We start from the raw sequence: 15,284 nt of genomic DNA, 5'->3' as shown, positions 1-15,284 counted from the left end.
GCAACTATGTAGATGTGTGCGTGCATGCGTGTGTGCGTATGCAGAAACAGATACAGTTTTAAAAGATAATAGCGTATTGTTCTTACCTCCGGTTCCGGATTCCACCCCAGCACTCCTTCAGCGTAGCGTAACAGATGCTCATCTAGTCAGCACCACTGTATACGAAAGGATACTGCGTTCCCGCCCTTTGCTGATAGATAAAGTCTGTTTTCGCTAGTGCGGATGGATGTGTGGAGGACGGACGAGCCCTCAATTGATAAAGCCTAATATTTATCCTATATATCACACTATAAAGAGGTTAAGAGACACAGTACGCAATTGGCGCACGAGGTACCGTAAGGGTACGCTCTTAGCGTAGCGGACGCTGTATCGGGAGCGAGCCGCTCGAGCGACACAAACGCTCGCGAGAATACGCTGTTGGTATCGGGCACACTATAGGTAAGCGACTACCGTAATGCTACGCTATCAGCGTAGCGGACGCTCGAGACCACGGGGAGATCACGAGCGGCGCAGACGCTCACAAGATAACAATCAGTAGACTTTGAATGTAACACACAGAAAGGATATTCTTATACTGTAGACCTTGTACTGAAACACTGTAGCGATATAACGCTGCTTAACCTTGTTTACGCTAAAGCTGTTTGAGCGATAGAGACGCTCCTATTACCCTCTGCAATATAATGAACACACAATACCGTGCTAAGGATCCAACACCTTTTACTAACAATCTTTAAATTATATCGAAAAGGGGAAAAACAGTTTACAAGTCATACACTACAAACTAACATATAATTCTAACAGAATAACTAGACAGAAATATACACAATTGAGATTAATCGCAATTACAAATACATAGACTAAGTGTGAATGGCTAACATTATACGGATAACAAAGTGGCAACAGAGAAACATACCATACGGGTGTCACGAACCGGTCTCTTACCTTTGCGGGTTCTGGGGTTCATCCGTTGCCAGTGCGGTTGCTCGCGGTGCTGTGCGCCCGTGTGAGGACGCGGCGTGATCAGTGGCACAGGTAATGCAGAGTCTGGGAACTGTGAGTGCGGGGACCAAATGGCCTAAGGCACTGCGGTGTGTCTGCTGTATAGGAGGTGGCCATGTTGGAGACCAAATAGCTAATACAGAGCACTTGTGAAAACACCTGTGGGCAGGTGTAAGCCAATCCCGTGCTTGTGCTGCCTTTAAGTAGGCTGGGATTATGTTACTCTGGGCCAGTGCTTTGTTGTATCAACGCTGTGCTCTAGCTCTGAGCTCTCTCCGTGCATTCCTGTGTGATTCCCGTGGTCCAGATATCGCCTTCGTTCCCAGAGGTTCGTCTGCAGCCTTCACTGCTGAAAGATCCACCAGCTCCCCGCTGTGCTGTCAGTTAATTGCACACCTACTGGAAGTAGTTGGATTCCCAGAGTCTTGCATGAGGTTACCTTGTCTGCCTACCATACAAAGTTTGGAGGATTCCATTACCCTCAGCTGTTCATTTGTTCTACTCTGCATTTAACCCGTTCATCACCTTGTCATCTGCTACAGTTTTCACAGTGATCTCCGGAACCCGCAAGTAACCCAATTCAGTACTTTTATTTTCTATGTTACCATAACAAGGATAATTCTTCACAGCTTCTCAGTTAACTCTCAAAACTTCATTGCAAATCCTTACAGTTATTTCTTCATGTCTGCATTAACCAGTTAAACACATTCTGCAGTTCAGCATCAAAGCTTGTTTATATTTGGACAATTCAACATTTATTCATCAGCTTGTTTTATATACAGTACCATGAACATTTCTTTTATTTGTCTTTGAGATTTATCCTGCATATTATTTCTGCCATTCCTGCAATACTTCAGTATGATATGATGATTAACAACTTGTCATTTAACTCTTTACTGGAATTGTTAATTTCAATAAATATATGGAACGGAACTTTCTTCGTCCTCCCTGCTTTTTTCATACCCCAGCACCTACACCTGTGGTTGGTCCCGGGTTAACGGATTCACAAAAACACCCGGACCTGACAGTGGGGAACACTCGCAGGCGCAACCGGAATCCAGTCCTCCAATTATCAGCGATAACTGTTGAAGAGAGAGTACTGGCCGGTCTGGGGACGGTGAACCTTATATACACTGCACACAATACAGTACAATGGTCCCTATATTCTTATTGTTCATTGGACACAGGAATTCGTCTTCGCATTATAACAAAAGGTCATAGGTTGGTTCATACAGGTGGGCTGTGACTATTTCCAACTGCTCAGGTGGGTGGGAAACTAGGTTTTCCCGCCGCATGGATAATAAAGTGCAAGAATAGTAAATGTCCATAAACTTCTTATGTCCATAACTATTCGCACGAGCGATTAGTCCGCTTCAAACCAACAAGGGAATATTGCTAATTAAATACTCTTCCGATGGATACTAAACACCACTGTATAACCCCTGTCTGACCCTTCGTATCAAACAAAGAGGGGTCTCTTTGTCTATGAACATGCTATATTAACTAAACTTTCAGATTCTATCAAAGGGACCATAATCTACAAAATACATTATATGGCTAAAATATGTCACGATTGAGTCGCACGCTAGGCGCACATAAACTCTACCGTAAATGCGCATACCGTGCGCCTGCGGGTGCACGCCAAGGCGAGTATGCGCACGCACGGGAGGGCTCATGGACGTGCAGCAGGCACTCGCATGAGGTGCAAATATGGCAACGTGTGGAGTGATATTTTTCTGACTTCGACACTCCGTTACCGAAGTCTTCTTTCTTCTGAATACTCACCCGGCTTCCTTCTTTTGGCTTCTGTGAGATGGGTGACGGCGCGGCTCCAGGAACAAGCAGCTAGGCGCACCAAGTGATCGAACCCTCTGGAGCTAATGGTGTCCAGTAGCCTAAGAAGCAGGGCCTTTGAACTAAGAAGAAGTAGGTCTGACTTCTCTCCCCTCAGTCCCACGATGCAGGGAGCCTGTAGCCAGCAGGTCTCCCTGAAAATAAAAAACCTAACAAAAGTCTTTTTAGAGAAACTCAGGAGAGCTCCCCTAGTGTGTGTCCAATCTCTCTGGGCACAGAATCTAACTGAGGTCTGGAGGAGGGGCATAGAGGGAGGAGCCAGTTCACACCCATTCAAAGTCTTATAGTGTGCCCATGTCTCCTGCGGATCCCGTCTATACCCCATGGTCCTTTTGGAGTCCCCAGCATCCTCTAGGACGTAAGAGAAAATATATTAAGTGTCCAACAAATGTGAAAAATACCAGCTTCTTGCAGTAGTGGTTCAAATGGAATTCAGGCCAATGACATTCAGCCAGTAATCTTCAGGATACCCATATGTGTACCGATGGATTCGGACCTACTGGTAGGTGTACCTGGTACTCCAGACTGGCTTAACTCCCCCAGAGATATATTACCAGTGGTCTGCCTTGGTCTAGGCGTCCCAGGGTACATAAATCCCTCTGGGAACAAGCTCTCAACTGGGGAGGTGGTGTAACCTGCTTGGGCTCACAGAGAATCTGTCACCGGGCACCTCCTCCACACAGAGTCTTACCTGGTTTTCCTTCGTCAGCTGTCCTCGTGGTCACCAGTCTTCCTGGTGGTTTTTCTGGGTCTCCTGACACTGGTAGTCACGTGGCCGCAATTACTAAATGGCAGGTGGCTGGCGTGCAGGTTTTTGTTCAGGCTTTGGGGCAAACTCTGATATGCAAAGTTGCCGTTACGCGTAGGAGCACTTTCACCTTATGACCTATACATTGCAATGGTCTACTGGTGGCTACTTTGCCCCTCCTTTCCTAGTACTTGTTTTAGGGTACAAGGGGACCCACTTATAACCTTACTGCCCAAACCAGTAACCCTATTGATGAATGCTAGGTGATCCTATATTCATTTGATACATACAGTACAGATACAAATTGGGCGGCATTTACTGCACCGCAGCAGTCTCCAACTATGAGACATGAGGCAAAGCTGTTGCTGCCTCACGTCTCCTGTATTCCTGCAATTTCAGAGAGCTCCGCAAATCTGGAGCGTTTAACTATACAAATTATTACTTTTATACAAAGATGCTTATAAGGTCTAAATATCTTTTTTGTATTATTTTAATCAGTTTTATAGTCAAAACGCTGTAGTATGACAGGGTGTTTTGACAGGTGAGGCTCTGCTTCCCCTGACTGCATGTCCCTGCAGTATAATGTGTGTGCGCATAACTGTGTAATAAAATATTAAATCATTCAGTGTGTAAGTCCTTTTCTTTATACTGGTAGTACAGATGTCAGCCGCCAATTACTTTCTGGACATCCAAGATGCCAGGGCAGGCAGGCTGGGATCTGAAGTACCACTGCAATGGATAATATGACTTATTTTACACAAGCAATCAATCCCACGGGGGTGTTGCACATTTCTGCATCTCAGTGAGTTAAGCAGCAGTAACATAAAATAGACAACATTTCCATAATGTGCCTTATCTACATGCTTCTGTATTTTATGAAAAAATGTTCTGTACTACATTGTTTCTGTACTATATTACGCTATGTATCGGTTAAGGTCCTTGAGTCCTACTGGAGAAAGAGCGCTATATAAAAAAAAATAAGAATTTACTTACCGATAATTCTATTTCTCATAGTCCGTAGTGGATGCTGGGAACTCCGTAAGGACCATGGGGAATAGCGGCTCCGCAGGAGACTGGGCACAAAAAGTAAAAGCTTTAGACTAGCTGGTGTGCACTGGCTCCTCCCCCTATGACCCTCCTCCAAGCCTCAGTTAAGATACTGTGCCCGGACGAGCGTACATAATAAGGAAGGATCTTGAATCCCGGGTAAGACTCATACCAGCCACACCAATCACACCGTACAACTCGTGATCTGAACCCAGTTAACAGTATGGTAACCGTAGGAGCCTCTGAAAAGATGGCTTCCAACCATAAACAACCAGATTTGTTTGTAACAATAACTATATACAAGTATTGCAGACAATCCGCACTTGGGATGGGCGCCCAGCATCCACTACGGACTATGAGAAATAGAATTATCGGTAAGTAAATTCTTATTTTCTCTGACGTCCTAGTGGATGCTGGGAACTCCGTAAGGACCATGGGGATTATACCAAAGCTCCCAAACGGGCGGGAGAGTGCGGATGACTCTGCAGCACCGAATGAGAGAACTCCAGGTCCTCCTCAGCCAGGGTATCAAATTTGTAGAATTTAGCAAACGTGTTTGCCCCTGACCAAGTAGCTGCTCGGCAAAGTTGTAAAGCCGAGACCCCTCGGGCAGCCGCCCAAGATGAGCCCACCTTCCTTGTGGAATGGGCTTTTACAGATTTTTGCTGTGGCAGGCCTGCCACAGAATGTGCAAGTTGAATTGTACTACAAATCCAACGAGCAATCGTCTGCTTAGAAGCAGGAGCACCCAGCTTGTTGGGTGCATACAGTATAAACAGCGAGTCAGATTTTCTGACTCCAGCCGTCCTGGAAACATATATTTTCAGGGCCCTGACTACGTCCAGCAACTTGGAGTCCTCCAAGTCCCTAGTAGCCACAGGTACCACAATAGGTTGATTCATGTGAAACGCTGAAACCACCTTAGGGAGAAATTGAGGACGAGTCCTCAATTCCGCCCTATCCGAATGAAATATCAGGTAAGGGCTTTTATAGGATAAAGCCGCCAATTCTGATACGCGCCTGGCTGAAGCCAGGGCCAACAGCATTACCACTTTCCATGTGAGATATTTCAAATCCACTGTGGCAAGTGGTTCAAACCAATGTGATTTTAGGAACCCTAAAACTACATTGAGATCCCAAGGTGCCACTGGAGGCACAAAAGGAGGCTGTATATGCAGTACCCCTTTGACAAACGTCTGAACTTCAGGCACTGAAGCCAGTTCTTTCTGGAAGAAGATCGACAGGGCCGAAATTTGAACCTTAATGGATCCTAATTTTAGGCCCATAGACAATCCTGCTTGCAGGAAATGTAGGAAACGACCCAGTTGAAATTCCTCCGTAGGGGCCTTCTTGGCCTCACACCACGCAACATATTTTCGCCAAATGCGATGATAATGTTTTGCAGTTACATCCTTCCTGGCCTTGATCAGGGTAGGGATGACTTCATCTGGAATGCCTTTTTCCTTCAGGATCCGGCGTTCAACCGCCATGCCGTCAAACGCAGCCGCGGTAAGTCTTGGAACAGACAAGGTCCCTGCTGGAGCAGGTCCTTCCTTAGAGGTAGAGGCCACGGGTCCTCCGTGAGCATCTCTTGCAGCTCCGGGTACCAAGTTCTTCTTGGCCAATCCGGAGCCACGAGTATCGTTCTTACTCCTCTCCTTCTTATGATTCTCAGTACTTTTGGTATGAGAGGAAGAGGAGGGAACACATATACCGACTGGAACACCCACGGAGTTACCAGAGCGTCCACCGCTATTGCCTGAGGGTCCCTTGACCTGGCGCAATATCTGTCCAGTTTCTTGTTGAGACGGGACGCCATCATGTCCACCTTTGGTTTTTCCCAACGGTTTACAATCACTTGGAAGACTTCTGGATGAAGTCCCCACTCCCCCGGGTGGAGGTCGTGTCTGCTGAGGAAGTCTGCTTCCCAGTTGTCCACTCCCGGAATGAACACTGCTGACAGTGCTATCACATGATTTTCCGCCCAGCGGAGAATCCTTGCAGCTTCTGCCATTGCCCTCCTGCTTCTTGTGCCGCCCTGTCTGTTTATGTGGGCGACAGCCGTGATGTTGTCCGACTGGATCAATACCGGTTGACCCTGAAGCAGATGCCTTGCTTGACTTAGGGCATTGTAAATGGCCCTTAGCTCTAGGATATTTATGTGAAGAGACGTTTCCATGCTTGACCACAAGCCCTGGAAATTTCTTCCCTGTGTGACTGCTCCCCAGCCTCTCAGGCTGGCATCCGTGGTTACCAGCATCCAATCCTGAATGCCGAATCTGCGGCCCTCTAGAAGATGAGCCTTCTGTAACCACCACAGGAGAGATACCCTTGTCCTTGGAGATAGGGTTATCCGCTGATGCATCTGAAGATGCGATCCGGACCATTTGTCCAGCAGATCCCACTGAAAAGTTCTTGCATGGAATCTTCCGAATGGAATCGCTTCGTAAGAAGCCACCATTTTTCCCAGGACTCTCGTGCACTGATACTTGTCCTGGTTTTAGGAGGTTCCTGACTAGCTCGGATAACTCCCTGGCCTTCTCCTCCGGGAGAAACACCTTTTTCTGGACTGTGTCCAGAATCATCCCTAGGAACAGTAGACGTGTTGTTGGAATCAGCTGTGATTTTGGGATATTTAGAATCCACCCGTGCTGACGTAGCACTACCTGAGATAGTGCTACTCCGACCTCTAACTGTTCCCTGGACCTTGCCCTTATCAGGAGATCGTCCAAGTAAGGGATAATTAATACGCCTTTTCTTCGAAGAAGAATCATCATTTCGGCCATTACCTTGGTAAAGACCCGTGGTGCCGTGGACAATCCAAACGGCAGCGTCTGAAACTGATAATGACAGTTTTGTATCACAAACCTGAGGTACCCTTGGTGAGAAGGGTAGATTGGGACATGGAGATAAGCATCCTTGATGTCTAGAGATACCATATAGTCCCCTTCTTCCAGGTTCGCTATCACTGCTCTGAGTGACTCCATCTTGAATTTGAACCTTTTTATGTAAGTGTTCAAAGATTTTAGATTTAAAATTGGTCTCACCGAGCCGTCCGGCTTCGGTATCACAAACAGCGTGGAATAATACCCCTTTCCCTGTTGTAGGAGGGGTACCATGATTATCACCTGCTGGGAATACAGCTTGTGAATAGCTTCCAATACTGCCTCCCTGTCGGAGGGAGACGTTGGTAGAGCAGACTTCAGGAACCGGCGAGGGGGAGACGTCTCGAATTCCAATTTGTACCCCTGTGATACTACCTGCAGGATCCAGGGGTCCACTTGCGAGTGAGCCCACTGCGCGCTGAAATTCTTGAGACGGCCCCCCACCGTGCCCGAGTCTACTTGCAGAGCCCCAGCGTCATGCTGAGGACTTGGCAGAAGCGGGGGAGGGCTTCTGCTCCTGGGAAGAGGCTGCATGGTGCAGTCTTTTTCCCCTTCCTCTGCCCCGGGGCAGGAACGAGCGGCCTTTTTCTCTGGCAGAAATGGACATCGCACTTACTCTAGATGCCAGGGTGCAAATATCCCTCTGTGCATCTCGCATATATAGTAATGCATCCTTTAAATGCTCTATAGTTAATAATATACTGTCCCTATCCAGGGTATCAATATTTTCAGTCAGGGAATCCGACCAAGCCACTCCAGCGCTGCACATCCAGGCTGAGGCGATCGCTGGTCGCAGTATAACACTGGTATGTGTGTATATACCTTTTAAGATATTTTCCAGCCTTCTATCAGCTGGTTCCTTGAGAGCGGCCGTATCAGGAGACGGTAACGCCACTTGTTTTGATAAGCGTGTGAGCGCCTTATCTACCCTAGGGGGTGTTTCCCAACGTGCCCTAACCTCTGGCGGGAAAGGGTATAGTGCCAATAATTTATTAGAAATCAGCAGTTTTTTATCGGGGGAAACCCACGCTTTATCACACACCTCATTTAATTCATCTGACTCAGGAAAAACCACTGGTAGTTTTTTCACACCCCACATAATACCCTTTTTTGTGGTACTTGTAGTGTCAGAAATGTTCAATGCCTCCTTCATTGCCGTGATCATGTAACGTGTGGCCCTACTGGACATTACGTTTGTCTCGTCACCGTCGACACTGGATTCAGTATCCGTGTCAGGGTCTGTGTCGACCATCTGAGGTAACGGGCGTTTTAGCGCCCCTGACGGTGTCTGAGACGCCTGAACAGGCACTAATTGATTTGTCGGCTGTCTCATGTCGTCAACAGTTTTTTGCAAAGTGCTGACATTGTCACGTAATTCTTTAATTACTACCATCCAGTCAGGTGTCGACTCCCTAGGGGGTGACATCACTAACACAGGCAATTGCTCTGCTTCCACATCATTTTCCTCCTCATACATGTCGACACAATCGTACCGATACCCAGCACACACACAGGGAATGCTCTGATAGAGGACAGGACCCCACTAGCCCTTTGGGGAGACAGAGGGAGAGTTTGCCAGCACACACCAGAGCGCTATATATATATATATATATATATATATATATAGGGATAACCTTATATATGTGTTACTCCCTGTTATAGCTGCTGTATTTATATATTAGCTGCCAATAGTGCCCCCCTCTCTGTTTTACCCTGTTTCTGTAGTGCAGGACTGCAGGGGAGAGTCAGGGAGCCGTCCTTCCAGCGGAGCTGTGAAAGAAAATTGCGCTTGTGTGCTGAGGAGAAAGGCTCCGCCCCCTTCACGGCGGCCTTTTCTCCCGCTTTTTTCAGGAAACTGGCAGGGGATAAATGCATCCATATAGCCCAGGAGCTATATGTGATGCATTTTTTTTAGCCATATAAGGTTTTTATATCGTTTTTATTGCGTCTCAGGGCGCTCCCCCCCAGCGCCCTGCACCCTCAGTGACCGGAGTGTGAAGTGTGCTGAGAGCAATGGCGCACAGCTGCAGTGCTGTGCGCTACCTTATTTGAAGACAGGAACGTCTTCTGCCGCCGCTTTCTCCGGACCTCTTCGCTCTTCTGGCTCTGTAAGGGGGCCGGCGGAGCGGCTCCGGGACCCATCCAGGCTGAACCTGTGATCGTCCCTCTGGAGCTAATGTCCAGTAGCCAAGAAGCCCAATCCACTCTGCAGTCAGGTGAGTTCGCTTCTTCTCCCCTTAGTCCCACGATGCAGTGAGCCTGTTGCCAGCAGGACTCACTGAAAATAAAAAACCTATTTAAACTTTTACTTCTAAGCAGCTCAGGAGAGCCACCTAGCTTGCACCCTTCTCGTTCGGGCACAAAAATCTAACTGAGGCTTGGAGGAGGGTCATAGGGGGAGGAGCCAGTGCACACCAGCTAGTCTAAAGCTTTTACTTTTTGTGCCCAGTCTCCTGCGGAGCCGCTATTCCCCATGGTCCTTACGGAGTTCCCAGCATCCACTAGGACGTCAGAGAAAATTATTATTATCAACATGAATTCATCTGCTTTTAGTAAAAGCTAAAAGGGCGTCTTCACACCACCGCAGTTATTTGTACCGATTAGTGTCACGTTGAGCAAGCTGCTAGCGACAGTGTCTATAGCGATTAGCGTCAAAGCCATCTCTGTATAAATTGAGTTTCCCCCAGCGCACGTGCGTAGAGAATAAACTGTGTGGACCCTGGTTGTTCAAAAGAAAAACAACATTTATTTTGACAATGTTTTAAAATGATCCCTACATCACACTAAAGGATCAGCAAGGTACCCTACGTACTAGCGCTCATTGTAAATTGTGCACGGAGACTATAGACTATACCGGATTTCTAAATTTGTTAAAGGTTAATTCAGCATATAAGTATTTTATTGTGACCAAAGGAAAGTGCAATTCAGCACCTGTTCTAATGAACATTTTATAGCTGAACATTCACATAATCTAGGCTTTTATGTAGCGCAACCTTTTTAATTTTAATTGCTTGAAAAAGGCTTTTTTTGTTTTAGAACATTGTCAAAATTAATGTTTGTTCTTTTGAACAACCAGAGTTCTCACACAGTTTATTCTACACGTGCGGCGGGAACATCTGTCACCAATTACCCCAGAGGCAGCATTCACTGACAACTAACACACAGAAGGGAAAGCACAAATTTCATCCACCTCTAAAACCATCTCTGTGCCTTCGGATTGAAGTGAAGGGTGGGGGGAGTCCTTTTATCGAAAAAAACTGAAAGTGTCTTATTCGCTAACGTACATTGACACTTGTTATTGTAGCAAAAAGAAAAGACTTGATTTGTTCTTCCTTCCCCTTCCCCCAAAGCAAGCATTAGCTACCTGTATACAGCAGTTCATTAATATAAGAATAGATATGTTTTGGGTCCAACCAACCTGGTTTTACATTGTAAGTGATTGTTGCTTTAAAAAAACCCCAAAAAAACAGACAGACTCGCCCAAAAGTCCCACACCTCCGGAACTTGGAGGCCATTACATTCAGCTGTACATATGGGTTGGGTATGTGTGACCGGCGCAGTGAGCTGTGAGATGGCCGGTGGAGGAGGGAAAAATGGACGAGTGCAACAAAGCACCTTGCAGGCTCGCTGCGCTCACCAAGCAGCAGGCTCGGTGGCACACTGGGCTCGCCACAGGTTCTATTCCCACTCTATGGATGTCATGGACACCCACAAGTGGGAATAGTCCCTGTTGGTCGGCATACCAACCGGCGGGATTTAGAACTGGCGGGATGTAGTGGTTGGTATTGTGACTGGAGGTCACATAACTACATCCCATATATATCCATGTAAATATAAATATTTTGACATTGAATGTGTCTATTTCTTTTATATTAACCCTGTATATAATGCCAGATGCAAAATGACTGTTGAGTAGCGTAATTAGTCATCTTATAAGCAATGAAGCATCTTACCTGGGAATAGGGATGGTCTTCCCTCTATGATACCAGGTACCTGCAACAGTAGAAACCCACCACGCTTTTGCAGGCAAACCCCACTTAGACCTAATTCTTTCATTTCTATCTCATTGTGGATATCCTCAAGCCAAAGTAGAGTTGACATTTTCTTGCGATAATTTGACAATGTAAGGATCTGTAAAAAATAAATACAAGGAAATTGGAAAGTGTTCGGTTATATGGCAAGAGAACTTGTGTAATTAGGAAGTCAGTCACTGGTAATTGTAATGGTCCCTAGAGATCCATCCAATAATTAGGACAACTCAACCTCACCACTTTTTACTGAAGGTAAAAAATATAGGGGTTAATGTATCAAGCAGTGAGAAGAATGGATAAGTGTATCAGTGGAGAAACTGTCCATAGCATCAGCTACAACTTATTTTATACATTGGGGTAGCACTTGTCAAGTACTAAACTGATGGTAACTATACGTAACTTCTCAACTTCATCTACTGTTTGATACACCAACCACCATAGTTTGGTAGTCAAATGGAGCTTGGGTCACTCAACCATTCCCTCTCATCACATACAGTATAGCACATGCACACACTGTCTACAGATAGTTCAGAGTCTTTCTGAGATTTTTCAACTCAAAACACTTGTTAGTCTATCTAAGAAGATCTGCAAGACTGAGAAGCATTACCTTAAGCAAGGTCTACTGTCTCTATAGAAACAGCATCAATCATTTCAGGTATAGGTCAGAAATAAAAGCCTTCAATGTGCAAAAGTGACCTTACTAGCTATTTAAAGCTAGGACAGCTGATATTACTTTTCACGACACACAACTACACATGGAACTGTAGTTGTTAAAACACACATTGATTCTTAGAACTTTTCATCATGTGCATTAATAAGAACAAGCAGTGTTTTTTTTCCGTTTACAAAGTGGTTGTACTTACTTCTCCCAGACAAGGCTCTATTGCCAGTACATTCATATTTTGCTCCACACATTTCTGAAGTCTTTCTGGTATGGGATATATTGGAATAAAACTTGGAAGTTGTCTTCTTGATGGCCTAGAACAATTAAAATAATGCGGTTGTTAATAAAATATAGAACTATATACACTTAGTGTTAACTTTATAAGATATACCTTGCTAGTACTTGGTAGGACCCCATTTGCCCCTGAACAGACTGAACTCTTCAAGCAATGGATTTGGAAATATTACTTCTGTAATTTGACATGAAAGCATCAAGCAGTTGGTGCACATTTGTCTGCAATACATGCGCTTTCAAATTCATGATCCACCTCATGGCAAAGGCACGCTACTGGATTGAGATATGGCAACTGTGGATGCCATTGGATTACACTAATACCCCCTTTCCCACTGCGGCACTGACCCACCCGCTGCATGGAGATGACAACTCTAAGCACTGGGAAATCCAGCATATCTGGACTCCTGGGGTGTGGCCTAACAGGATGTCACCCCATGTCACACTGGTGGCGAGCCCAGCACTCTGGTAGCTTCTGGGCTGCTTCCAGCTTTTGTCTCTGTGCACTGAATGGACGCTGCGCTCATGCACTGCGATTCGGGTTTTTTTGGCTCTCCGCATGTTGTAAACGGGTCCCGGGTTGGATGACCTGGGTTACCCATTTACACTGCCCCTTAACCTGGGTCCTTCCTGTGTCCAACCCTGCTCGCTGTGCAGGTTGGATTCCTAGGTAACTGGACCCGGGGTTTTTTTTTTTTTGACCCTTTTCCACTGAACAAAATGCGCGTTCATATGCAAAAACCTGGGTTTTTAAAAGCAGTGTTAAAATCGGATTTACGGTCTTACTTGGATAAATCCTATTCTTGGGAGTCCATAGAGGGCACAGGAGAGAGTACGCTGGGTTACAGGTGGTGAGGGAGCGAGCAGGCACTGAAGGGTTACAATTTTTGTATCCAGCATGCTCAGTCTCCCTATAAACCATGCCCCAGGCCCACCAGCTTGTCAGCAAGCCCAATGAAGAAGCGGAGAAGGAAAAGGAAAGAAAACCAGCACATAAGCAGACATATAGGCCACATACTCACTAGCACAGGAAGAAGATCCCGCAAGTTAGATGCATCAGGGAGTGCATCCTGTGCCCCCTATGAATTCCAAGAAAAGGATTTATCCAGGTAAGACCATAAATACCATTTTCTTTATTGTCCACTAGGAGGCACAAGAGAGAATACGCTGGGACATCCGAAAGCGGGTTGCGGTCAATTTACCTACAATCAAAAAATACAGACAACCATTGACAGACTGTCAAAATCACGCCAAGGTCAAAATCCTGACATGGTCAAAATACAGACATTGAAAACGTCGACAGGTCAAAAAAGTCGACATGATTTTTTCACTGAAACAGACCTGTTCATACTTTACCATCCCAGTGGACCTGGAGGGGGAAGCATGGTGAGCGCAGCGAGCCATGCGAGGGGATGCGGTACACTTATATGGTGTCCATGTCGACATACATACCAAAAACAATTAAAAACTGTAGACTTTTTGACCTGTCGACATTTTAAATGTCAGTATTTTGACCTAGAATTTTATTAGGAGAAATAAACAGAGTTAACAACACTCGGTAACAGAGGGAATAACAGTACAATAAATGTGTTGTGGGTTAAATTTCACGAGACTCGTCATGTAAAGTGTTATAACAATAGAAATTCACGAGTGACCAGGAGAGAAAACATCAGAAGAGTGTGAATCCAATAAGTAATCATCAAATCGTAATAGGAGATCTAGTCGGAGTGAGTAGGGGTGGCGGGTGGGGAGATGTAGGGAAGGAAGGAGAGACGAATAGAAAGAGACCTCCGACGAGCTAGGAGCCCAGGTGATAGGGAGCAGGGAAAAGGAGAGAAAGAGTAGAGAAAAATAAAAAAATTGTAGGGGGGGGAGAGGGGGGACGGGACGGAACATCAATTGCGCCCAATTTGAGTTACAATCTAGTTAAGTCCTGGAAGGGGTGAATTTTGATATCTGTACCAGGGAAGCCAAGTGGAGTGGAATTTTTGTACTGTGTTGTGTTGGAGACTAGTGATGTATTCCATTTGTGCAATGAACCAAATCCTGTTTGTTAGTGCCTGACGGTTGGGTGCGTCTGGTGCTTTCCAGTTACGCGCTATTTGGTATTTGGCCACACAGGAAATATGGAGGATCAGTCTATTTGAGTCTTTGGGTACCTGATCCAGGGGGGCACAGAGGAGTAGGTTGACAGGTGAAAGAGGCTGCGTCAGGCCCAGCAGCTGGGTAAGGAGGGCACGGACCATGGTCCAGTAACGGGTGATCACTGGACAAGACCACCATGTGTGGAAGAACGTGCCTACCTGACCACAGTTTCTCCAGCAAAGGTTAGGAGTGCCAGGAAACATTCTATGCAGGCGGTCTGGAACCAAATACCATCTTGTGTAGATTTTAAACGAGTTTTCGCGGATGGCCACACTGATGGAGCACTTTGAGACCGCGGCCCGGATAATTTCCCATTCCTCGTCCTCGAAATGTCGCCCCAAGTCCGTTTCCCAGGCCTGTTCGTGAGGTTCGAGGGCGGGGGCTTCGGGGGACAAGATGGTTTTGTAAAGGAGAGAGATGACGCCTCTGACAGTGGGATTATGCAAGCAAAGCCTTTCAAAAGAGGAAGGGATTGGAAGTGGGAATGGAAGGTGTAAAGAGGAAATGTAGTGCCGTATTTGTAGGTATTGGTAGTGCAGGGAGTTGGGCAGGCCATATGTAGTCTGTAGGACAGAAAATGATCTGATGGTGTGGGTTCCTGTAAAGTGGTGGATCCTAGT

At 46.0% G+C, this 15,284-nt stretch overlaps 1 protein-coding gene across 1 annotated transcript in view; it reads right to left on the bottom strand.

The window, feature by feature from the left end:
- MOV10L1 (Mov10 like RNA helicase 1) overlaps positions 1-15,284 on the bottom strand; it is a 432,265-nt gene that overhangs the window by 315,620 nt on the left and 101,361 nt on the right. Inside the window, exons 7-8 of the mRNA XM_063929997.1 lie at positions 12,428-12,542; positions 11,487-11,664 (exon numbers count right to left, since the gene is read on the bottom strand). Coding sequence (XP_063786067.1) covers positions 11,487-11,664; positions 12,428-12,542 — 293 coding nt within the window. The remainder of the gene's footprint in view (positions 1-11,486; positions 11,665-12,427; positions 12,543-15,284) is intronic.

Source organism: Pseudophryne corroboree, chromosome 6 (assembly GCF_028390025.1).
Source record: "Pseudophryne corroboree isolate aPseCor3 chromosome 6, aPseCor3.hap2, whole genome shotgun sequence".
Lineage (NCBI taxonomy): Eukaryota > Metazoa > Chordata > Amphibia > Anura > Myobatrachidae > Pseudophryne > Pseudophryne corroboree.
The sequence above is the reverse complement of the archived record's forward strand: the minus strand, read 5'-3'. Positions and strand labels throughout refer to the sequence as shown.